Source organism: Choloepus didactylus, chromosome 6, assembly GCF_015220235.1.
Source record: "Choloepus didactylus isolate mChoDid1 chromosome 6, mChoDid1.pri, whole genome shotgun sequence".
Classification (NCBI taxonomy): Eukaryota; Metazoa; Chordata; class Mammalia; order Pilosa; family Megalonychidae; genus Choloepus; species Choloepus didactylus.
The window spans coordinates 118590352-118616910 of record NC_051312.1 but is presented as its reverse complement, the minus strand read 5'-3'; the positions used below and the strand labels follow the sequence as shown (position 1 = coordinate 118616910).

The following is a 26559-nucleotide window of genomic DNA, read 5'->3' as shown; positions in this document are numbered from 1 at the left end:
ATGTAATTTCTCACTTAATACCTCATGGATTATTTAAAACTCATCTACCATACTATAAGCTTCTTGAATGTGGGGCCATGTGTCTATAGCCTGTGTAACAGTACTATCAGTTTTCAATAAATATTTGATAAATGAGTGATTATATTACCCATGAATATAAATTAGGACCAGAGTTCTGATCGATTTTAACATTAAGGCCTCCTGTATGACCTCTAATACATGGCAGGTCTGAGTCTGCACTTCTCTGCCCCCTGCCCTAGATGCTTATCCCCCCAGTCCTGGAGCTGATGACATTTGAACAGATGGGAGAATAAACATGTTAGACTTCCTGCTAAGCTATTACTTATACTTTGTAATGATTCATAATTTCAGAGAAAATATTCTAAAGTAAAAACCGCAGTCTGGAAGGCATTGGCATTGCTGTCCCTAATTCTTCTTTTTATCCTTCCCTATCTTACCTTCCTGGATGCATTGCCCCTTCCTTGAATTTAGATCTGACATCACCTCACATTGCTCTGCTCCCCTTAGCTATCCCTATCTCATTGCACACAAATATTCCCTGCTCCCCTTATTTCAACCATGATAAGCCACTGATAACTGAAACAGCAGCATAGAATCCCAGGAAGAAAGTCTAACAATTGATGGCTAAATTTGCTCTGCCACATCTCTTTCTGGTGGAAATCTGGCCTCTGCTTGGACATCCCCACTTAGAAGAGTCTCACTACTCCCTGATAAAACCTATTGCCAGTGGCATACCTACCATATTTGACACCAGGACTGGATCTTTTTTTTTTTAACACTACTTTTTTATTGGACTGAATTATTTTCAGTAATAAGCCTCAAATTAGCACTTTTTAAAATCACATATCCTTTAACAAAAATTGTATTCTAGATGGAAATTAGTTTGGCAAATTCCCAGTAAATTTGTAGTGGGTTACAGTTATGCAAGCTTGCTTTGCATGTACTTTGTGTCTCCAACAAGGAACTTGCCATGCTCACTGTCACACAGTAGATTTTAAATAAGCAATAACAGCTAGGTGGTTATAAAAACAAGGTAACAGAGCTTGAGTCACTTCAACTCTGCCATTCTATTGACCACTTAAGAGTTGTTTTTTTTGTTTTTTTTTTTTAATTTTATTTTGAAATAAATTCAAAGTTATAGGAACAGTTGCATAAACAATACAAACCAACACACAGAACTCCAGCATACCCTGACCCCCCTCCCCCGATACCCCGATCCACCACCTTTAACATGCTGTCACACCACCACTTCTTTCTTTCCCTCCCTCTCTCCCTCCCTCCTTCCCTATCTATCATCCATCATCTATTGCTCTGTCTTCTGAACATATGAGAGCTAGCTGCACACATCCTTGAACAAACACTATAATTCACATATACAATTCCCATGAACAAGAACCTTCTTTTATGCAGTCCCATTAAACGCAGCTAAGAAGTACAAGAGATTCAACACTGATACAAAGCTTACATTCTATATTTCCTTTTCTTTTTTTTTCCTTATGTCTCAACTGTGTCCCTTTGAGCCTCCTGTCCTCCATCCTCAGATCCCATCCAGGGTCATCCTTGGCATTCAATTGTCATCTACTTAGACTTTTTTTTTTTTTTTTTTTCCTCAATTGTGGAAACATATATACAGCCTAAATCTTCCCATTCCACCCCCTTCCTAGCATTCTGTTAGTGGGATTAATCACATTTAGAATGCTGTAATGCTATCTCCTTCCCATCATCCATTACTAGAAATTTCCCTTCACCTCAAACAGCAACCCTACACTCATTTCTTAACTCCCCATTTCCCCTTCCCCCCTTTCTCTTAATCCATACTCTACTTCTCATCTCTATGGTCATATTCTCTGATAATTTCTTTGTGTTTACTGTGGGGCTTAAAATTAATCTCTTAAATCCATAACACTCTTGTTTTTCTTTGATACCAACTTAACTTCAATAGGACACATAAACTATGCTCCTATACTCCTCCATTTCCCCACTTTTATATAGTTCTTGTCAAAAATTACATATTTTACATTGAGTTCAAAACCACTGATTTGTCATTAGAGTTTGTGTATTTTATATCATGTAGGAAGTAAATAGTGGAATTGCAATTCAAAAATTATTGACTTCTATTTGTATTCCATTGTGGTCAGAGAATGTGCTTTGAATATATTCAATTTTTTTTTTTAATTTATTGAGGCTTGTTTTATGTCCCAGCGTATGGGCCATTCTGGAGAAAGATCTGTGATCACTAGAGAAAAATAAGAGTCCTGGTGATTTGGGATGTAAGGTTCTATATATGTCTGTTAAAATTCTCTATATCTCTTTCTCCTTTCTTTGTTTCTCTGTCGGTAGGGCTCTCTTTAGTATCTGAAGTAGGGCAGGTCTTTTATTGGCAAACTCTCTCAGCATTTGTCTGTGAAAACTTTAAGCTCTCCCTCAAATTTGAAGGAAAGTTTTGCTGGATAAAGTATTCTTGGTTGGAAATATTTCTCTCTCAGGATTTTAAATATGTCATGCCACTTCCTTCTCACCTCCATGGTGGCCGCTGAGTAGTCAAAACTTAGTCTTATGTTGTTTCCTTTGGATGTGGTGAATTGCTTTTCTCTTGCTGCTTTCAGAACTTGCTCCTTCTCTTCCTTGCTTTCCCCAACAATTTCTTTGAATACTTTTTGTAGACCTTTACCCTTCTCTTCCCCTTCTGGGACACCAATGAGTCTTAAATTTGGATGTTTTATTTTATCTATCATATCCCTGAGATCCTTTTTGATTTTTTCAATTTTTTTCTCTATTCTTTCTTTTGTTCTTTCATTTTCTGTTCTGTGGACTTCTAGGACACTGAGACGTTGTTCAACTTCCTCTAATCTTGTATTATGAGTATCCAGAGTCTTTTTAATTTGGTCAACAATTTATTTCCATAAGATCGTCTGTTTTTTTTATTTACTCTTGCAATTTCTTCTTTATGCTCTTCTAGGGTCTTCTTTATGGCCCTTATATCCTGTTCCATGGTCTTCTTCATGTCCTTTATATCCTTTGCCATGTTTTTGTTCCTTGATTGTAGTTCTTTGATTAATTGTGCCAAGTACTGTGTCTCTTCTGATATTTTGATTTGGGTGTTTGCGATTGGATTCTCCATATTGTCTGGTTTTATCATATGCATTAAGATTTTCTGCTGTTTTTGGCCTCTTGGCATTTGCTTTGCTTGATGGGGTTCTTTCAGGTTGTAAAAAAAAATACCAATCTAATTTTTCAGAAATACAAATTGGTGGTGTACACTTTCTCTAACTAACCAGCAGATGGCATCCATGAGTCACCTATACCCCTCAAGTCAGTTCTCCTCAACTTTGTCTTTGTGGTGTGTAGGGAAATGATTCTTGTGGGGTTCAGTTGGTGAACTCAGTTTGGGTGTGTTGTTAGAGCTGTCTGCCCTGAATGTGGGGCATGTGTCTGGGTGGTTAGGGAGGCAGGGCAGCTTTAATAATCAAACCTCCCAGGTGTTCCCAGAGATTTAAGGCTGTTGCAAGAGTCTAAGCCTTCATTTCAGTTTTGCCCCAGGTTTTCTCTGTCGCTTACCCACAAACCACCGGCATTGACATAGCATCCCTGGGTTTTCCGAGTGGGCCCCCCTTTTCAGCTGTGATCTTCCAGGACTTCTGCTGAGGGAAGGCTGTGCTATGTCAAAAGTGCACTCCTTCCCTCAAGGGAAGCCCTGGGCCACTGGGCCGTGCAGGGGAGCTCTCAGCCTGATGCAAAGATGGCTGAATGGGGTGTCTCAACCTCCCCCCTTTACACACAGTTCCTCCTTCCCAGCTCCGGGACAACTGGCGTGGCTCTGGGCTGTGGGCACAGCTCCGGGCAGGAGTGTTTCCAGCCCACCGGGAAGCCAGCTGCAAGCAGCAGAGTTTCTTTCTCCTTTTGGCTCTCCCCTCCTCTCCCCTGGCCCTGAGGGAATCTGCAGCAGGCTATCCTCCATGCCAGACACCGAGAGGTTGGCTCAGCCCGCTCCTGCCATGCTTCACTGCGCGGTTCCCACCATCGCAACTGCAGCTGCTCCTGGGTTTCCCCCCCCCCTTTTTTTTTAAAAGAACCAGTCCATCTCCAAATGCCAACCCCCAGCTTCCCCACACTGCAGCGTGGCTGCGGGTCATTCAGCTGGCTTACTCACTCGTTTCAGAATGCAGACTCCCGGTTTCACCAAGTGCATGGCCCCTGTAGTTCTAGCAGACATTGTCCAGCTGGTGCATCGCTGAAACCAGTATTCTGGGCCACCTTCTGGTTTTTATCTAGTATTTTTCACGGAGGTGTATTTTTGCCCTGTCTCACCTAGCCACCATCTTAGGTTCTCGACCACTTAGAATTTTGGGGTTTAAAATGTAAAACAGTAAAAAAAAAAATGATTGGCATGGTCCTTTGAAAACTATGCTCAGATGAACCCAAATCTAGTGGGAACCTCTTTAACATACCCTCTGTCTGAAGGGATGTACACAGCTGAGTTCATATGTGTCAGGGCTGGGGGTGAGAGCGGGGCACTGTAACCATAGCAAGTGTTTAAAACTTAAACCATCAAAAGTTTTTTTTTTTTTAATGGAGGAGTGTTTTTTATCCCTGATATTGTTTAGAATTACTGTTGCATATCTCAGTCTGAGTCTAAGCCCCTGCTCCTCGGATTTTCAAGCTGATGCTCATTGCATTGTCCCAGGCCATAGAGAAAACTGCTCGGCTGTATAGGTCACTTGACTGGTTTGTTGCTCGTCCAGGCTTCTCTCCAGCCCTGGCTTGGAGGTCTCATAGCCTCCAGGTCCTGGGAAGTCCCAGTCAGTCCAGTCTACCTCAAAGAGGGTGGAGGTGGTGTGCAGGGCTGAGAAGATCCCTATTAATTTAGTCTCCCATTATTCTAAATTACATAATTCAGGTATGGTATAGTTAATTTATCTTAAGTGACAGAAAAATATAATTCTATCCCACAAGTCCTGGTGTCATATTAATAGACTTTGTATTAATAGATTAATTTGACAGAACAGTTATTGTAGACCTACTGAGTAAAAAGTGCTCTACTTGGCTGAGAATAAAAAGAGAGAGAAAAAGTTATTCATGGGCAGGGTTGGGGGGCTAGATACATGAAGAAAAGGGAGGATCTGAAATATCCTTCTCCACAATTATCAACCCATCAACTCATTTGTACTTGGGGAGGAGAAAAGAGAATGAAAAGAAGATTTTACAAAAGCAAAAATGAAGAGGAAGGTAGGAGGAAGACTTCGGCGAGGTGTACAGTTTGATTTATTTCAGTCTGACACATTTTTATGGAGCAGTTATTGTGAACATAATCAAACATTCTGAAATGGAGACAAATGAAAGCCAAAGGAGAATTGGTGTGCTTCTTTTTTCCTCCATAGACCCTCCTTTCCATTCCTGCTTCTTTCTCTCTGCTTCCCTACAGCCAGTAAATACATCTGAAAATTAGTAATAGGCCTTTTTAAACAAGGATGCAAGAAATGAAATAGAGTGTCTCTTCTAATATCTTCATAGCGTTCAATTTACCCATTCAGACCTCAAATGTGACTGGAATTTCTTTCCATTCATCTATTTATTCCTTAGCAACTTATATTTGAATTTAAAATACAGTCTTTTTAAAAGAAAATTGCACTGATTTAAAAATGTCTGAACATTTGACATTTTTCCAGGCTTTCCAGTTCCCTCTCAATAAACACACAAACATGAGTTATCTAGTCACTTCTTTTTCTTTACAAACACAGAAACCATTTCCTGGAGACGAATCATTCTTTCATCTTTCAAATTTAGAAGGTTGAGGGAAATTACCAAATTTAGTCAGGATCATCTTTACACCGAAATTTTGTGAACATTCCTGCTGTCATTGAGACAGACAGCAGATGCACACACAAACACACGCATGAATCATGCTATAAATAATGACCTAGGTTTTTTTCACCCTATAAAAGCCTAGAGGGTAGAGCTAGAGGCCAGCAGTCAGAGAAGGTGTTTTCCTGCAGTGAGGACAGTGAGAATGAAGAGTCTTGCCATCCTAGTGCTGTTATGCCTGCCAGCTTGCTTGACCTTTCCACTGGATAGGGCAGTGAAGGAAGAGGACCCGAACATGGATCTTGTCCAGGTAATTAACGTTGGCAGCCATCGCGGTCACTGTCTGGTAAAGGAACAAGTGTGCCTAGTTGATCTTCCAACATAAAGCAGAATGATTTGATTGCAGGTTACTGATGATTTGATTGGAATAATTTAGGATCAGAGAATATTAAGGTGCTATAGGTGGAAAGTCCCTTTATTTTAAAAGAGAAGGAAAGGTAGGTCCAGAAAGAAGATACAATTACTAAAGGTCATACAATAAAATAGCAGCTGCAGCTTTGGGACTAAATGAAAAGGACAAATGGCAATGTACGAAACTTCTCTGGCCAAAGAGTTTCTTAAGTTAAAATAATTGGGGGGAGAATGGGAAACATTTTGATATTCAAATAACATCAGATAATAATGTCCGTATTGTTACTTGTCATGTTTGGACAAAGAATTTGTCCCTCCTCAGTCTTGAAGATCTGTATTAACCATGTAAATTGAAAAGGTATGATACCTTCACCCAAACTATTCACACATTTATGTCAAAAGAGATTTTCCCTTTCTTTAAATTTTCTGGATCTGAAATCTCTATTTCAGATTTCTTACTTAACTGGCAAACTAATTGGCAATGACTTTTAAAAATTTGTACAAAGTTAAAATAATGAAATGGAGAATCAATGAAACATCAAATTGCGTGCTACTTACTTTTGTTTCAACAAACTAGAGAATAATTAAAATAGATTGTAAAATTTGGGAAAAGGCAAAAACTTACTGTAAAAGGCTAAACATAATTAAAATGTCTAAGACCTGTGCTTACTATTTCCTTAGCAATACCTTGAAAACTACTATAACCATGCAAAAGATGTGAAACGAGCTGCTAGAAGAAAGGACAGTGATTTTAAAAAAGTGCAGGAAATGCAGAAGTTCCTTGGGTTGGAGGTGACGGGGAAGCTGGACTCCAACACGCTGGAGGTGATGGCCAAGCCCAGATGTGGAGTTCCGGATGTTGGTCAATTCACCACCTTTCGTGGATCACCGAAGTGGGGGAAAACTCATCTTACCTACAGGTAATGGAACCAAAGAAGTTTTCACATAACGTCAAACTGTCTAAATTACAATCACAGGAGAAAATATCTTCTTCAATTTTTCTCTTAAAGGATTGTGAAATATACACAAGATCTGCCAAGAAATGCTGTTGATTCTGCCATAGAGAAAGCTCTGAAAGTCTGGGAGGACGTGACTCCACTCACATTCTCCAGGGTTCATGAAGGAGAGGCTGACATCATGATCTCTTTTGCAGTTAAAGGTGAAAAACATGAAATGGTGGTGTTTTACTGAAAAAAGGTTAAAAAGAGATCCTAATTACCTACCTGTCTAAAAAAATTTTTTCCCTGTTAGAACATGGAGACTTTGTCCCTTTTGATGGACCCGGAAAAGCTTTGGCTCATGCCTACCCACCTGGGCCGGGGATTCATGGAGATGCACACTTTGATGACGACGAGCGATGGACGGAGGATACATCAGGTGAGTTATGCATCTCTCGGGATGCTCTCAGGAATAATGTGCAACTTTATCCAAGAATAATTTGATTAACAGAATGAACAGCAAATGGAAAGGTCTAAACAATTTTGTGATTATCTGAGTGGTAACCAGAAGCACTCTTTATTTCAGTCCTCATTTAAGAGCTTAATCAAATGTCTGCGTTTCCTTCCTTGCTCCCAGCAAGAACAATATAATAAGAATAGTTCAGTCTTGTTTCCACAACTCAGAATCTTGTGGCAGTATTAGGACAAGCATTATTAGCATGATTTCTAATCACATCTGACTATAGATGACTAAAATAGAGTGAATTGCATTGAATCTATTCCACCCCTAAAACATGCAATGGGATTCTTCCCATTTACCTCCTTTCCTCTTAAAAGAGCAGAATAAAAGGCCTGCAACTAAAGGAAATTGTTAGGTCATCTATTTAAATCAACAGTCATTGTCTCTAGCTTAGGAGCTTTTTTCCTACACTAGTTTTGAAAAACTTTACTAAGTCTAAACACAGTGACTTAAATTAACTGTGTGCTCTTTTTTTTTCTTTTCCAAATGGCTTCTGAAGTTTTCACTCTGTTGAAACAATTGCTGTTTCTGAGACTGGTTGGGATCTTTAATGTAAATGCAGAGACCCTTTTTAGTGAGAGTACAAACCTGAAGTTTGTGCTGCATGGAATTATCTACTTTTATTTGAATAGCTATTCTTCAGCAAAATTGCTTGGAGTCTTGGCTTAATCATTTCTATTACTAATTTCCAAAAAGCTCTTTTTAAAATATAAACAAAAGCTGAATCCAGCTGTGTTTGTGCGCTGCAGAAAACTTCTATTGGATATGATACTGTTTTAAACTAAAGATTGTGCACATCCAATTGTAACTTCTACTGAGAAGGATTTGATAATCAAAAATGATTTGCTTATGATGAAAAGCAGGAATAACAACTCTGGCTAACTCATCATGGGAAGTAACAGGAGTTTTGTTGCTTAAGTGCTTGAGGAATAACATAAACACTCTGTGATTAATTTCAATTGCATTTGTAATTGGTATATGTTACTAAATTTGATTAATGCCTAAATTTTTATTTTATATATAACAATGAAAAGTTATATTTATTGACATGCTACTCATCTTGATCCCTCCAAAGAAATATCTTTTGGAAACAAGTTTATCACTGTTTACAAAGGAAAAGTGACCTGATTATATTAATTAGGAGGAGATGGGGGGGTATGGTGAAAAACTTAGACACTGACTTCAAGTCAACCCTGAGAAAACATGGATTTCTATGAAGTATGGAATATGCCAATTGATGAACCAATCTACAACTGAGGAAAAGACACTGTGTGATTCCAAAGGTGGCCTGTATAGCTGGCATGCATTCTGTACAGGCATACCTTGTTGATACAGCACTTTGCTTTATCATGCTTCACAAATACTGCATTTTTACATATCAAAGATTTGTAGCAACTCTGCATTGATCAAGTCTATCAGCACCATTCTTTCAATAGCATGTGCTTAATTTGTGTCTCTATGTCACATTTTGGTAATTCTTTCAATATTTCAAAATTTTCATTAGTATTGTATCTATTATGGTGATCTGCAATCAGTGATCATTGATATCACTATTGTCATTTTTTTGGAGCATCATGAACCGCTCCCATATATGGCGAACTTAATTCATAAATGTTATGTTTACTGTGACTGCTCCACCAAGCGCATTTCCCTGTCTCTCCCTCTCCTTGAGCCTCCCTATTCCCTGAGAAGCAACAATATTGAAATCAGGCCAATTAACAACCCTACAACGGCCTCTAAGTGTTCAAGTGAAAGGAAGGGTCTCATATCTCTCACTTTAAATCAAAAGCTAGCAATGATCTAGTGAGGAAGGCATGTTGAACACTGAGATAAGTTGAAAGCTAGGTAGGTATCTTGCATCAAACAGTTAGCCAAGATGTGAATGCAAATGTAAAGTTCTTGAAGGAAATTAAATGTGCTACTCCAATGAACACATGAATGATAGGAAAGTGAAACAGCCTTATTGATGATATGGAGATGAGGAAGCTGCAGAAGAAAAGCGTGAAACTAACAGAGGTTAGTTGATGAGGTTTCAGGAAAGAAGCTGTCTCCATAACGTAAAAGTGCAAGGTGATGCAGCAAGTGCTGATATGGATGCTACAGCAAGTTATCCAGAAGATCTAGCTAAGATAATTGATGAAGGTGGCCACACCAAACAACACACTTCCAATGTAGATGAAACAGCCTACTATTGGAAGAAGATGACATCTAGAACTTTCATAGGTAGACAGAAGTCAATGCCTCAATTCAAAGCTTCAAAGGACTAATGTAGCTAGTGGAATTTAAGTTGAAGCGAATGCTCATTTACCATTCTGAAAATCCTAGGCCCCTTAAGAACTATATTAAATCTATTCTGCCTGTGCTCTATAAATGGAACAACAAACCCTGGATGACAGCACATCTGTTTACAACATGGTTTACTGAATACTTGAAGCCCACTGTTGAGATCTACTGCTCAGAAAAGAAGATTTCCTTTCAAATGTTACAGCTCATTGGCAATGCACCTGGTGACCCACGAGCTGATGGAGATGTACAATGAGATTAATGTTGTTTTCATGCCTGCTAAAACAACAGCCATTCTGCAGCCCATGGATCAAGGAGTCATTTTGACTTTCAAGTCTTATTATTTAAGAAATACATTTTGTAAAGCTGCCACAGGTAGCAATTCCTCTGATGGATCTGGGCAAAGCAAATTGAAAACCATTCCAGATACCATTCAGAACAGTTGTGATTCATGGGAGGAGGTCAAAATATCAACATCAACATTAACAGGAGTTTGTAAGAAGTTGATTCCAACCCTCATGAATGATTTTGAGGGGTTCAAGACTTCAGTGGAGGAAGTAATTGCAATGTGGTGGAAATAGAAAGAGAACTAGAATTAGATATAAAGCCTGAAGATGTGACTGAGTTGCTGCAATCTCATGATAAAACTTTAATGGATGGGGAGTTGCTTCTTATGGATGAGCAAAGAAACTGGTTTCTTGAGATGGAAGCTGCTCCTGGTGAAGATGCTGTGAACATCGTTAAAATGAAGAAAGAATTTAGAATATTACATAAACTGAGTTGTTAAAACAACAGCAGGGCTTGAGAGGATTGACCCCAATTTTGAAAGTTTACCTGTGGTAAAATACTGTCTAACAGCATTGCCTGCCACAGAGAAATCTTTTGTGAAAGGAAGAGCCCACGAATGCAGCAAACTTCATTGCTGTCTTATTTTAAGAAATTGCCACAGCTACCCCAAATTTCATCAACTACCACCCTGACCAGTCAACAGCCATCAACACAGAGGCAAGACCCTCCACCAGCAAAAAGATTACAACTTGCTGAAGGCTCAGGTGATGGTTAGCGTTTTTTTTAGCAATATAGTGGTTTTTAAATTAAGGTAATACATTGTGTGTTTTTTTTTTAGACATAATGCTATTGCACTTAATTGGCTACATTACAGTGTAAAACATAACTTTTATATACACTGGGAAATGAGAAATATTCATGTGACTCACTTTATTGTAATTTTTGCTTTATTATGGTGGTCTGGAGCAGAACCCACAATATCATCGAGGTATGCTTGTATGTACATTTATGGAATCGATGGCTATTAGACTCTGAACATTTATGGTTTTTCAAATAGGAACCAATTTATTCTTTGTTGCTGCCCATGAATTTGGCCATTCCCTGGGTCTCTCTCACTCGGCCAACCCTGATGCCTTGATGTACCCGGTCTACAACCCACTCACGGACCTGGACCAATTCCGCCTTTCTCAAGATGATGTGAGTGGCATTCAGTACCTCTACGGTGAGTGATGATGAAAACCACACCTACTCTTTCCCAGTGCTCTCCGGGAAAGCTTTACATTGCTGGTTTTCAGGAAAACTTTAAAATGCTCTACAAAGCTGCAGCTCCAAGCATTTGAGAATGCTTGGGAAGCGTATTTATTGACAGAAGCATCGCATTTCTCCTGATGTTTTCCTCCTGCATCTGTTCCTTTCAGGATCTCCCTCTTCCTCCCCTGAGGATCCCGTGGTGCCCACGGAATCCACCCCTGCCAGACCTAGGACACTAAATAGGTGTGATCCTGCTTTGTCCTTCGATGCTGCCAGCACCCTGCGGGGAGAGATGCTGTTCTTTAAAGACAGGTCAGATGGAAACATTATGTTTTCTTATCTATTCTTTTGATCTACCATGCTTAGAAAGAAAAATAAACAGAAACTTGACAGAGATTTTTTAATGAAATGTTTCCTCTAGGTTTTTAAATCCTTCAGATCTGGTTCTTGATATACTTTTAACATCTCAAAATTGTCCAGATAATTTTTTACAGACTTTTCAAGGATAATGCTTGATAACTAGAATGTATGCTCAATGAAGACAGGGAGTTTTATCTGTTTGGTTCTCTTTTATATGCTTAGAGTCTAGAATAGACTTGGCACATGCAATGAATGTCTTGAATGAACGAATAATTGTTGCTTTCAAATATCATAAACCATGAAATATATTTTAAAAAGCACTGATGGATCTTTAAAATCAGTGGTATCTTTACCACTGTTAACAAATGCTATTTGAATTAATTAACTTCTAAAAAGGGGTGAATTAGCATTTATTGAGAGCAAGAGAAGAATATGTTCATTAATTTTATTAATAAATATCATTAATTCATTATTAGTTCATTAATAAATATCTAAAAGAGAAAGACATTTGCAATTAATTTTTGTGTATGTCAGATATTTTTGGCGCAGACCCCTCTGGAACTTCGAACCTGAATTTCATTTGATTTCTACATTTTGGCCCTCTCTTCCGTCAGACTTGGATGCTGCATATGAAATTGATAGCAAGGATACCACTTTTATTTTTAAAGGTAAATACTATATATGAATTTTTAAGTTGTTGCAATAAATTCTATTGCAAAAATTTCCCCAAGACATAAATTTTTTTCATTATATTAAACTTTGGATGGTTTGTACCTAGCACTAATGCTCAAATTAGACATGTACAAAGAACATTATAAACTTTATTTTAAAACATTCAATGAGGTCTAGATAAATAGATGATATCCCATATTCGTGGATAGAAAAGCTCAATACACTAAAAATACGAATTTATCTAAAAATACAAGGCAATTTCAATTTAAAACCCAAATGATTTTTCATGGAACTTAACAATGAGTTCCATAATTTATGTGGAAAACAAAGGGCTAAGAATAGCCAATATACACCTGGAAAAGTATGAGGAGGCACACCCTGCTAGATATCAAGTTTTAACAGTTTAAATAGTGTAGTATCAGTGCAAGGAGAGATAAATTAACCAATGGAACTTTCCAGGTCTGGTGGCTCCACTGTCAGAAAATTTTTGAACCACTTTTTTTATTTGTTCCATTGGTAATTTGCTATTTGGGCTTCTATTACTTCTTGAGTCAGTTTTGTTAACATATTTTTTCTAGGAGTGTGTCAATTTTGTCCATTTTCAAATTAATTAGTATAAAATTTTCATGATTTTATTTCATTGTAATTTTAATCATTGCTGAAGCTTTGTTCCCTTTTTCATTTTTAACATTGATTTTTTATGTCTTCCTCTCTTTTTCTTCATCAATCTCATAAGGTATTTAATAATTTTATTGGTCTTCTCAAAGAACTAAATTTTGACTTTGTGGATCCTCTCTATTGTATTTTGATGTATTCATTTCCTTGGCTTCTGTCCATATCTTATTAATGCCTTCAGCTTTTGCTTTCTTTCGCATTTAGTCTGTTATTTTTATAACTTAAGTCTGATATTTACCTTATTAATTTTCAGCCTTTTCCTTTTCTAATTAACACATTTATACCTGTAAATATCACTTTTTTCTCAGCTTTTACTTCATCCCATAAGTTTTTATGTTTCATTTTAGTTCATAAAACAATTACATAATTGTTCATTAAACATTAATGCTTCATTATTTTTACTTGAAGATGCTTTTTTTTTGTTTTTTGTTTTGTTTTTTGTTTTTTTTAATTCATTTTTATTGAGTTACATTCATATACCATGCAGACATACAAAGTATACATTTAATTGTTCATAGTACCATTATATAGTTGTGCATTCATCACCAAAATTAATTTTTGACATTTTCATTACCACACACAAAAATAATAAGAATAAAAATTAAAGTGAAAAAGAACAATTAAAAGAACAATGAAAAAGAACACTGGGTGCCTTCTCCCCCACCCCCCATTTTTCTACTCATCCATCCATACACTGGACAAAGGGGAGTGTGGTCCATATGGCTTTCCCAATCACATTGTCACCCCTCATAAGCTACATTTTTATACAATCGTCTTCAAGATTCATGGGTTCTGGGTTGTAGTTTGATAGTTTCAGGTATTTACTGCTAGCTATTCCAATTCATTAGAACCTAAAAAGGGTTGTCTATATTGTGCGTAGGAGTGCCCACCAGAGTGACCTCTTGTCTCCTTTTGGAATCTCTCTCCCACTGAAGCTTTTTTCGTTTCATTTCACATCCCTCTTTTGGTCAAGAAGATGTTTTCCATCCCATATTGCCGGGTCTAGATTCCTCCCCGGGAGTTATATTCCATGTTGCCAGGGAGATTTACTCCCCTGGGTGTCAGATCCCACGTAAGGGGGAGGGCAGTGATTTCACCTTTCAAGTTGGCTTAGCCAGAGAGAGAGGGCCACATCTGAGCAACAAAGAGACATTTGAGAGGAGGCTCTTAGGCACAATTATAGGCAGGCCTAGCCTCTCCTTTGCAGCAACAGCCTTGCCAAGGACAAGTCCCATGGTAGAGGGCCCAGTCCATCAAACCACCAGTCCCCCATGTCTGTGAGTGCAGAAGATGCTTTTTTTAAATTTCAATTTTCTTTAATTTTTTCCTTGACTCATATTTGGGAATATTTAAAAATATTCAACTCTATGGAGATTTCTTTATTTTTTGAGAATTACTTTTGACCTAATTTCATTTTTTTCAGGATTAAATGAAATAATGTAAAAATGTATTGTAAATTGTAAATGCTTATGCAACTCTAAAGTATTGCTATTATCCATTAATTGATCTAATATTTATTTATCACTTGCAATGTGCCAGGCACTGTGCTAGTTAGTGGAGGCCAGAACTAAAAGGGGCTCATATTCTGGAAGGGGAAGCAGAGATGAAGCCACGTGTAAGTGCTGGGATTAAGAGAAGCTAGGATGCCATGGGGCACCAATCACCCAACCCACCTGAAAAGAGGTGATGTTTAAGATGCATCTGAAGGCAATCTTTGCTGTGTGGAGAGGGTTTGAAGATGTACAGAGTGAAAGGTCTTCAAAGCAGAGGGAACTGATTATTCAAAAGTAAGAAAGTATCTAGAACTGCTAAGCCAAGACAAAGTCATGCAGTTCAGATGAAGCAAGAGAGATACATAATAGTTTGGCATTTTTGATTAATTATTCTTGCAGTGGTGTGAGGGAAGGATTCAGGCTTGGGGTTGGGGGCAATGAAGAACAGGCAGGGCAAATGATAGGAGACCATTGTCCTAATTCACTCAAATCTGGATGAATCCAGAGATATTTAGAAGAAGCACAGACTTGATGACTGTGAGATATCCAAGGGGAAGTGTTGCACAGAGTGTAATGCTGGGATGGGAGGTCTAGGTTAGAAATTTAGAATAAGAAGCCAACAGAAATTATAAGAAATAACTAGGACTGATAATAAGACATAGAAAGGCCAGGAGCCCAAAGTATCCTTTCATTTTATTCATTCATTCATTTGGGGGAATATTTACTAAATAGCCAATATGAACTGGACATCAGGTTGGGGATTGGAACTAAAACTGACACATCCTTTTTACCACAACAATCGAATTCACTAAAATCATTTCTGAAACTGAAAGGCTTCTCTCAAAATTTCATGTGTTTATTTTTTCGATAGGAAATAAGTTCTGGGTCATCAGAGAACTTGAGGTACAAGCAGGTTACCCAAGAAGCATTTACACCCTGGGTTTTCCTCCAAACATAAGTAAAATTGATGCAGCTGTTTCTGACAAGGAAAAGAAGAAAACCTATTTCTTTGTAGAGGAAAAATACTGGAGGTAAGAAGTGATTGTAATGATTTTGTATGGACCCTAAACAGGGATTTTTTTTTCCTCTAAGGAAATCCTCTACCCTCATCCTCTAACTTCTTCCAACTTCCTCTAATTTCCAACTTTCTGACTATGAGGAAGATAACTGATAGTCGTTTGACTTCCTAGTCACAACAAAAGGCTCTCATAAAGGCAGACTACTGGGCCATATACCCAGACACCAAAAGACATGAGGAGAGGCCCACTGAGGTCCAGACAATGGACCAAAGTCACGTTTGCTTCTCATCCCATACCAGTCACCATATGGCTGCCATAGCAAGCCCAGGTGTGGCAGGCGGTAGAGGCAATTGGGAGCCAAGTGCAGTAGGGAGCCAGAAGTTTATCTTTAGCCAAATAAGTTAACTCACTTTGCATCTTTTGTACTTGTGGCACAAAGGGACTTAGGTCCAGTGTGTCCAGGCAGAGAAAACCGACCCCAGGCACATGTATGGAACCTCTGTAGAATGCCAAGAAGTCACTTTTTCTGGGTAAAATATTGTCTAATCTGCTAAGTTTGTAAGCCTAGGAAAGTTCATATTTTTGTAGCCTTAAATATATGTAATCTCTCTTTGTATTACTTGAAAAATATGTCCATGATTCCACACTGAAATATTAACGTTATAGAGTACTGGTCTATGTAATGGACACAATGCTGAGCTGTATTTTTTTCACTTGGTACAGATTTGATGAAATTAGTCAGTCCTTGGATCAAGGCTTTCCCAGACTAATAGCTGATGACTTCCCAGGAGTTAAGCCAAAGGTTGATGCTGTTTTACAGGCATTTGGTAAGAGAACTCTCACTTCATTGCCAATCGGCACACTTTGGGGCATTTTATGCTATCAAAATGGAATAGAGAATCAACGTAAGTTTCAAATCATAGAGTTTTACATCCTTTTCATTCCAAACTCTTCAAAATTCTAAATTCCTTGTTTATGCAGATTGGGTTTAAGTTTTGTTTTTCCTGAGTTATCCAGATAATTCACAAGTCTGTTTCATACCTGCCCGTAAAATCAAAGGATGCTCCCTCATACCATAGCCACTATTTTTCAGGTCACTATGTTGGTATAAAAATACAACCAAATATGAGTCAGGCTTAATAAAGGCTGGCCATCGTTCTCCTCTATCCCATCCTAGTGCCCCTTCTCTCTTATACCATCCCAAGGGGCATTTTCTTGCCTTCTATCACAGCCTGCAGTTGTCTACATTGGTCATTTATTCCTCTCATATGGTCAAATTAGTCAAAAATTTGATTTCTGGTAATGGATAGATGGGAAGAAAAAAAATTGTTCTTGCTTATTTTGAAGGAATTTTGGAGGGAGCTGCCAAGGCTTGAAAATCATAATGCTCATGAGGCTGATGATCTTATTATTAAGATAACTTGACCATATGTATGCAAAAGAAGACTTAGTCCTCTGGTGTATTTTATTGTTGGTCTGATTCTCTTGGTTCCAGTGGTCTCCTAAGGTGTGATTTAGGAGCTGAGAAGAAAGAGAAAAATAATCCAAGCTTTAAAATATTCTCAAATTTTATCTGTTTGGAGACAATATAATCTAATGTTTTAGAGCACTGACTTTGCACTCAGACAGACAAGTTGGAGTCTTCCCTCTATCTTTCATTAGCAGTGTTACCTGGGGAAAATTGCAAAGCCTCCCTAATTTTCGTTTTTTTTCTCATTAGTAACACTTACCTCACACTTTTTTTTTTTTGAAAGGTAAATGAGATAAAGCACATAAAGCACTTATGGCAGTGCCTAGCACATAATAATCACTTAAATGCCATTCATTATTAGCTTACTCTTATTCTGAGCTATGCATGTAGCAAAATTAATTTATTTGAAGAATGTCTCATGATTTTCACCTGTATTTGCAGGATTCTTCTATTTCTTCAGTGGCTCAAGACAGTTTGAGTTTGACCCTAATGCCAGGATGGTGACACGTCTATTGAGGAGTAACAGCTGGTTATATTGTTAAATGAGAGATGGAGAAGACAAGATATGGGCATCTTAAATGAATCTGATGATTATTTACTTAATTTATTACGAGTCAAAAATGACTCATTGCCCCTGCATGTGCTGTGGCCAAAGAAGATGAGCTTTGAATTTAGGGTTTGGTGGAAATCTTCTGTTTCATAGATCATTTATCTGGACTGCTTCACTTGTTGTTGGATTACTTTGGATAGAAGTGGGAGATACTCATGTGCAACAGGCAAGAGAATATATTTAAATGGATGTTTTATTTATTATGTAATAAAGATTTTAATTTCTAACTTTTTCCTTCATTTCTGGAACAATTCATTTTCCCTAAGCTGACCACACTGTAGAGTGAGCATTTGATAGATGTAGATATATTAGAATCACACTCTGTGGATGGGGTATATGGCTATGACACGTTCTTCCTACCCTTTCTACCTCCAGGATCCTTATTTTCACCACCCAGATACTCTAAGTGTTCCTTAAACATCTAAGGAAGAAAGAAACAGGTCAATAGTTGTCCTGTAAGGCTGATTCTTGGTAAAACTGAGAAATAAAATTCTAGAATGTTGGAACTTGAGAATCTAGCAAATTTTATAGACAGGGAAACAAAATTATTTTGGAATCCAGTCACCTGTTTTTTAACCCAAGTGATTCTTCAGTGATGCTCTCTGCCCTGCCCTAGAGGCCAAATTTCTCACATTTTCCTCCCTCTCTTTCTTATTTTACTATGCTGCTATGACAAATGGCACACAGTGGTTTGGTTTAAACAATGGGAATCTATTGTCTTATGGTATTGGAGGCTAGACCGTTCACTTCCTCCTAGGGTCAGTGGCTTTCTGGTGTTGGTTTGCTATGATCCTGAGGTCCCTTGGCTTGTCTCTCTTGCCTCTGTCACATGATGATCTTCTCTCTTTTCTCTCTGGATTCCTGCTGAATTTCTGCTTCCAACTCCTCCCTGTGGCTTTTTCTTTATTATAAATCCACCAGTAATCTGGATTAAGACCCACCCTCATTCACTTGGGCCCCACCTTAACTAAAAATAACATATTCGAGAGGTTCAATTTATAGCAGGTTCACACCCACAGGGATGTGGATTAACAATAAGAGCACATCTAAATTGGGGTAAATAATTCAATCTAACACATTCTCATTAAAACATTCTCTTATTACCATTTTGTGCCTGGAAGTTACTGGGCAATGAGCTCAAATGCACATGCAAATTCAGTGCAGGATTATCACCACTAAGTTATATGCCTTGCACCATAATTGGAAAGCTATAGAAGATTGTTCACTCTTTCATTGTTTCACTTAAAATACTAGGCACTGTCTTAGAAGCAAGAAATAGAGCAATGAGGAAAACATATTCAACTCAACTGCATTGAGATTTGTCTGATGAGATAAAGAAATCAAACAAACAAACATACAAAACCCCACAAACTAATATATAGTTAAAATTACAAAGGTGTTATTACAGAGATGATAGAAAGGTAAAGGAGAATAATGTGTGCAGGATACTAGTAAAGATTGGTGGTTAGAGAAGTTCTCTCTGGGCTAATTAAAAAAAAATGTTTAAATTAAATTAGCCAAATATATCAGGGAGGAAGAAATAGAACAAACTAGGACAAGAAAACAGAAGCTAGTGCAGAGGCCTAGACGTGAAATAATCATAGGATGTTCAAGAAAGTGGAGGAAGGCCATTTTGGCTGGGGGTTAGTAAGTAGTATGGTCTCTGATTAGAGTGCTGGAAGGTGGGTTTTGGAATTAGATAATGATAGACAGGTAGGCATGATCCAGTCATTCAGGGTCTTGCAGATGTATTAAAGAGCCATATTTTATATTAAGGACATTGTGGATCCATGGAAGGAGTTTTTAAACAGAAGTGATTCAATCCATTATATTTTTTGAATGAATACTCCAAATGGAGAGAGTTGTATGAAGAGCTGAAAGACAGGTTAACAGACTATTATAGATGACATAAGAGGCTGGTATGGACTCAGGGGTCTCAGGGGATACTGGGAGACATGACTGGATTTGAAATATATTTTAGCATCACCCAGATTTAATGATGGATTAGATAAAGACTCATGAGGTATATGTCAAGAACAACTCCAAGATTTATGGCTTGAGCAACTTATTGGATAGCAGTGGCTTTAACAGAATTGGGGAAGGACCAAAAGAGAGGAAATTTTGTGGGAGAGTGTTAAGAGTCAGGAGGAATTGTCTCATTTTTTTATAATTTAGAGATGCCTGTGAGATAACCTTCATTAGACAGAGGAGTCTTGAATTTAAAACAGAGGTCGATTAAACCGTAGGAGTTTAGGACATCAGCCAAATCACAGGAGTAGATGAGGATATATACAGAGACTGCAGAGACAAAAGAAAAGATGGTTCAGGATTGGACCCTGTAAAATGATGTGTCGCTGAGGTCATGCCAGGTTACGCTGTGGTAATGAACAACCCCCAAATGTCAGTGGCTGAAAACTATGGTATTCAGATGAGGTTTCTACTTCAAGTTGTCCTGGCTTCAAGGCCCAGGCTGATGTGAACAACTGTCATTTTGAGTTTAGCCCTTCACGTAGCAGAGGAAAAAATTCATGGTAAATTGCACACTAACTCCTAAAGCTTCTGTCTGAATGTAACGGGCAATTCACATTGCAATGGCTGAAGAACATTACATTGCCTCATCTAACTTCAAATAGGCAAATGACACTCTATTATGTGCCTGGGAGAATCAGAAATACTTTGTAGATAGCACTAATCACAACCACAAAGAGCTTTTTCTTACAAAAACAAAACAAAACAAAAACTCCAACGTGTTTATTTTCTTCAAGTATTTTACATTAGTTTTCTGAATTGGAAATATATGCAAATGACCCAAAATTCAAAAAGAAAGAGACATTATTTATTTAGTGAAAATGTTCTCCTTCCTGTGTGGCCCCAACCACCCAGTTCTCTTTTCTAGAAACAACTGTTAACTAATTTCTTGTGACTCCTTCCATCTATTCTATGCATATATGAATATTTCTGCAAAGTCTTTTTTTTTTAACTGAATGTACAGCTTAACTTACAAACTATTCTACATTTCACTTTTTGTCACAAAATATAGCTTGAATACTGTTCCAACTCAGTAACTGAGAGCTGCCTCATTCTATTAAATAGCTTCACAATAATCCAGTGCATGAATCCATAATTTTTTAACTAATCCCCTTAAAAAATTTTTTTATTAATAGATACCAACAACACATAAGCATCTAGTCAGTTTTCTTCAAACACAAAATTTAGCAAACAAATTGATGCCACATATTTCCACTCCTCCCATGAAAATAAAATTAAAAAGATGTAACTGTTACCACTATAAACAGCATTACAGTATTGATTTTCCCTATAACTGTGAAAGGACAGGGGTTTTTAACTAACTTAATACAGAAAGTATGTTTTTGGCATTTCTTAATACATAAAATCCATCCCATATCATTACCATAGTAGATGACTTAACATTATGCATTTAATATCTGGGTCAGTAGCTCTTCATCTGTAATATGTTTCTGAACAGCAGCATCTAAGAGTCTGTGGAGACAAATCTACTGTAAAATCATTAAAACAAGGAAAAAAATGACTCAGACTTTACTTCCATTTAAAGAAATAAGAGGACTAACAAGTAGGGAAAGAGCTAAGAAGAAATTATTTATAGTCAAAAAATTCAGCGTTTAAAGACTCCTGTCAAGGAGTTAACAAATTTTTTTATTATAACTGGCATAAACAGGATTGAAGAAATCACCCTTGATCTAAACAGAGACTATTTTATATTTTAAGTAATTTACCTATATGCCTACACACAAACTGTAAAAATCCCAACAGGTTTTATTTCTTTTGTAAATACGTCTTGACAGGGCTTTGGTTATAAAATATTGGAATTGATATGCTTCCTAACAGTGAGTAAAATGATGTGCTGAAGTTAAAATGTTCCCATTTTATTTCTGCTAATCTGGCAATGGAACTTAAAATGAAACATTTTTTAAACTGCCAAAAGCAAGACTATGATTGCACACATAGCAACTCCAATAAGTTCTTCTACCTTTCAAGGCTTATAAAATCTTCTTCATTATGTAATCGGAGTACATTAATCCACATCTACAAACATGTTTTGCTAACATCTTGTGTCATTTAGACCTCTTTCAAACCACTTTAATACAATGGCTAAAGGACAAAATTCAAAAGAGGAATGTAATGAGGTCTCTTTCAGACATATGTCTATGATCCTTTGGAAAGGCAGAAAGAAATTCAAGACCAAACATTCCCTTAGTGGTGACCCATTTTGAAATCTGTGGTTTGTTCCTCCAGGATTTCTTGGAAGTATGTTCCTTTGGCATCCAGATAGGGTGTCAACTGGGGGGCAGCCCGTGGTTATCACTCAGTGCCAGAAAATCATGAAGTGGAGAGGGCTGGAGCAGTTAGGTGAATGCCACTTCTCACGGCACACGTATACGAATGTGGCGTTGCTGACATCCAAGCCGATCTCCCAAAAATGGGTGAGGATGATAAAGCAAGCAAGAGAGCTCTGCCTCCGTTGCCCTCCAGATTTGAAGCATAACTCGCTCTTTGCTACCGTGTTACCTTTGACATTTTGACTTTATTGCCACTGCTACAGGACCAATCTGAGGAATCTGGTAGCACTTTACAATCCTCTCCTTCCAAACAAGGACTCATGTGACACCACCACTTCTGTATCAGTAAGGAAGCTTCAACACAGGAAGGCTGAGCTCGATTTGTGCCAACAACCTGTCCTGGGGAGCAAGAACACTTAGCCATTTGTGGCTTTTCTTCCATGTGGTTCTTATTGCAGCACCTGTGAACGGCGACCACCTCACAAGTCCCTTGCTTGATTTGCTGGTGGCCCAAATCCATGTTCTCGTCTTCCTAGGCTTGCAGCTAGAGTATGTCTCCAGCCTCCCCTCAACTAATCCCCTTTTAGTACATATTTGGGTTTGTTTTCGATCCTTCACCTTTAAAAACAATGCTGCAATTACATCCTTTTATATGTCATTTCACATATGTGAGTATATCTCTTAAAAAGCTCTAATGCTTGAGGGATAGATAGAGCAAGAAGAGCTGGAAAAGTAATTCATTGGTTTGTTGATATGAAAGTCATGGATGATCCCAACATCTGCAGTGTGGATGAGGAAATAAGGCAGAAATATGACTAAAATATATCCCTTAAGATGATTTTGGTACAGATTGACTTAAACAGTAAAGGGAACTCATTGACTCACAAACTAATAAGAAAAACCCTTGGGGTTGTTTTCAGATGCACTTTGATCAGTTTCCTCTGCTGTTCTTTTGGCTTTGTACTGTGTCAGCTTTAAACTTAGGCTGGATTTCCTTTGGTGGCCCAATAACTGCAGGCATTTACATCTGTTCAGTTACCTCCAACGCACCAAACAAGACCTCTCTGTTTCCCTCTGATGAGGGTATCTTTGCTTATGGGGCCACATTGAGACAATCACTGTGGAAAAAAAGCAAGAACACCTTGACTGGTTGAGAATCCTGGAGTGACAGTGTGGTTAATCCCATCTCAGTTATGTTGCCTCTAGTCAATAGGTGAGGAAAGAATTGACATTAAAATAGCAACATCAATGTTTCCATCAAGGATGATTATGACATGAGGAAATGGAAGCACTGTGTGCACACGATCTTGGGGAAATGTTGACAATGAAAGGGTTCACGTAAAATGTTTTCTCTAATGCTTCCACACTAGATTAGGGTTTCAATGGATGCATTTATTTGGTTTTGAAGGAAGGGGAAAACAAAGGTACTTCAACTTACGGGCACTGTGCAGGGATTTTTTTTTTCTAAATCCATGGTTTACAATCAATTGTTCACAATACCATTACATAGTTGTGCACTCATAACCACAATCAACTTTTGGACATTTTCATTACCACACACACAAAAGAAAAAAAATAAAAGTTAAAGTAAAAAGAACACCCAAAGCATTCCATACACCCATCCCTCCCTATTTTTCATTTACTTTTTGTCCACATTTTTCTATTCATCTGTCCATACACTGCATAAAAGGAGTGGAAGCCACAAAGTTTTCACAATCACACGGTCACATAGTGTAAGCTATATAGTCATACAATCGTCTGCAAGAATAAAGGCTACTGGGTTGCAGTTCAGTAGTTGTAAGGACTTCCTTCTAGCTATTCCAATACACTAGAAACTAAAAAGGGATACCTATATAATGCATAAGAATTACCTCCAGAATGACCTCTCAACTCTATTTGAAATCTCTCAGTCACTGAAACTTTATTTTGTTTCATTTCTCTTCCCCCTTTTGGTCCAAGAAGGCTTTCTCAATCCCACAATGCCAGGGCCAAGCTCATCCCTGTGAGTCATGTCCCACATTGCCAAGGAAATTTACACCCCTGAGAGTCATGTCCTACATGGGGGGGGGGAGGGGCAGTGAGTTTACCTGCAGATTGGTTTAGAGAGAGAGGCCACATCTGAGCAACAAAAGAGGTTCTCTGGGCATGACTTTTTTTTTAAATCCATGGTTTACAATTAACTGTTCACAGTACCATTATATAGTTGTGCATTCATAACCACAAAAGAGGCTCTCTGGGCGTGACTTAAGTAGGTTTAGCCTCTCCTTTACAATAACAAACTTCATAAGGGCAAACCCCAAGATCAAGGGCTCAGCCTTCTAAATTGGTAGCCCCTCAAGGGGGCTTTGCAAATACATTTTTATTCTCTGCCAAAATTACTCTGGAACATATTGGGGCTTCACACTAACTTGTACAAACCAACGAGATTTCACTTCCTATTCAGCATTCCATGTAATTATGTTGTTTGAATAAGCTGACCATACATGTTAAATTATATAATGTGTTACAAAGAATATAGATTTTGCACCTAATAAACATCTCTTGCTTTGGTCTTACATAGAAGTTGAAGCTTTAAAAGCACTGTCAATATCCTTTACCCTTTGGTTTGATTTACCTTAGTCCTAACCAAGTCCATTTCATTCATATCTCTAATTGAAGTCTGATATCTTTTTTCAGACTCTTTAATATTTGCTGCTTGGAGTAATGCTGACATTCATAGCTGCTGGACTCTGGCTCTGAGTCTCAGGTACCCAAAGTTCCAGGGACCAACCAGGTTATACACAAAGAGCTCAGCGTCTCATAATTTAGAAATAACCATTACAACTCAGGAATAGATGTAACTGCTGTAAGAGCTTACAGTCTAGGAACTTTTACCATAAGCCTTCCCCTGATAACCTATAGTCTCAAACTCAATTCTCAGAGTTTGCACATTATATTTAGTCCACATTAGTGAGGCATTATAGTGTTTTTCTTTTCATTTCTGGTTTATTTCACTCAACATACTGTCCTCATTGTCCATTCACCTCACAACTTTTGAGTTCTTCCTTATGTTCACCCAATGTCTTCTTTATATCCTTCATCTCTTTTACAATATCTTTCCTCAACTCATTGATTTGATTTTTGGATTGATTTAGGAGATTTGTTTGATTAATAATTAGTTGTTTCAATTCCTATATCTCTGTTGAAGTGTAAGTTTTTTCCTTTGCCAGGGCCATATCTTTGTTTTCCCTAATGTGACTTGTAATTTTGTGTTGTCTAGGCATCTGGTTTCCTTGATTACCCCAATCAGATTTTCCCAGACCAGATGGGCCCAGGCCTCAGGAGGAGGGTGTAATCAGTATCATGTTTCCCTGAAGATGAAACTCAGCAGGTGTCAGACTTCAATCTGAGGCCTCTAGACTCTGTGCTTTTCCTATCCTGCTCAGCAGGTGGTGCTTATCAGCCTGCAGCTCTCCACTGGTGTAAAGAGGTGTGGTCCCTTTAATTCTCAGCAGACCCTGTCCCAGCCAGGGGCCAAGTGTGTCAGAAGTGAAGCTTAAGTTGTTTCTTGTTCCACCTTGCCCCCTCCCCCAGGCCCCGGGGTCTGAATTCTCTGAGGGAGGGCAGCCACTTGAGCTGGGCTCCACCCTCCTTTTCTTAGGGAAGATACACCCTTTAGGGAGTTATCTTCTACGCTTGAATTCCTCCTTTGTCTCTCTGACTCTGTTAACTCCACCCTTGCCTGGGTCAGTGCTGACAATTGAAAATGCTTGAGGGTTTCTCTAATGAACTACTTAGAATGAAAGGAAAAAAAAAAGGAAAAAGAGAGAATGCCCCTTTTCAGAGTCAATTCCCTGCCCCTCTCCCCCAGTTTCACTGGTTGACTGAAGTTGGTACCTGGTTCTCTGTGCCCCTTTTCTTGGGATACAGCCAATTTCCAGTATTCTGAGCTCAGCCATCCCCAAAAGCCTCTGTTTGTATTTATTTATGTATTTTTTTCCATCAGCCCCACCTCCTCTCTGCCAGGAGTGACCTAAAGGTTCTCTCCTCCTTGCTCTGGGTTTATCTGTGCTTGTAGCTTGTATTCAGTAGTCCAAATTTGTTAATTAAAACTGCAGTTGGAGTTTGGTTGAGCTACATTACCTTGCTATGGCAGGGACTGCTTCTTTCTCCCACAAAGAAGTTTTGCAACTCAGCCTGCCATGCCAGTGGGGGAGGGGTGCCAGCGCCACAGTTTGGGGAGCTTTACTTGCAGTTATATGCTGCAATCTCACCCATTCCACCCATTCCAGGCTGGTGTATGACGTTTGTTTATCACAGTTGTCCCCCAACAATTGTTCCAGACTATTTACTAGTTGTTCCTGGCTACTTACTAGTTGCTCTAGAGGATTAACTAAATTTGACACCCTCTCTATGCCACCATTTTGCTCCACCCTCTGTGTAGGTA

General features: G+C 38.3%; 1 protein-coding gene across 1 annotated transcript; it reads left to right on the top strand.

Moving 5' to 3' along the window:
* The first annotated feature begins 6028 nt into the window (after nt 1-6028).
* On the top strand, nt 6029-17746 carry LOC119538345 (stromelysin-2-like). Its single transcript, XM_037841236.1, has 10 exons — nt 6029-6133; nt 6916-7154; nt 7245-7393; nt 7486-7611; nt 11321-11485; nt 11682-11826; nt 12409-12542; nt 15586-15745; nt 16457-16560; nt 17646-17746. The coding sequence occupies exons 1-10, from the start codon at nt 6029-6031 to the stop codon at nt 17744-17746; spliced, it is 1428 nt and encodes a 475-aa protein (XP_037697164.1).
* Nucleotides 17747-26559: the final 8813 nt, after the last annotated feature.

Excerpts from the sequence above, each read along its gene's own strand:
- LOC119538345 (XM_037841236.1), top strand. The coding sequence starts at position 6,029 with ATGAAGAGTCTTGCCATCCTAGTGCTGTTATGCCTGCCAGCTTGCTTG. Across the intron at positions 6,134-6,915 it reads CGAACATGGATCTTGTCCAG|CAATACCTTGAAAACTACTA; the intron begins GTAATTAACGTT and ends CTATTTCCTTAG. Across the intron at positions 16,561-17,645 it reads TGCTGTTTTACAGGCATTTG|GATTCTTCTATTTCTTCAGT; the intron begins GTAAGAGAACTC and ends CTGTATTTGCAG.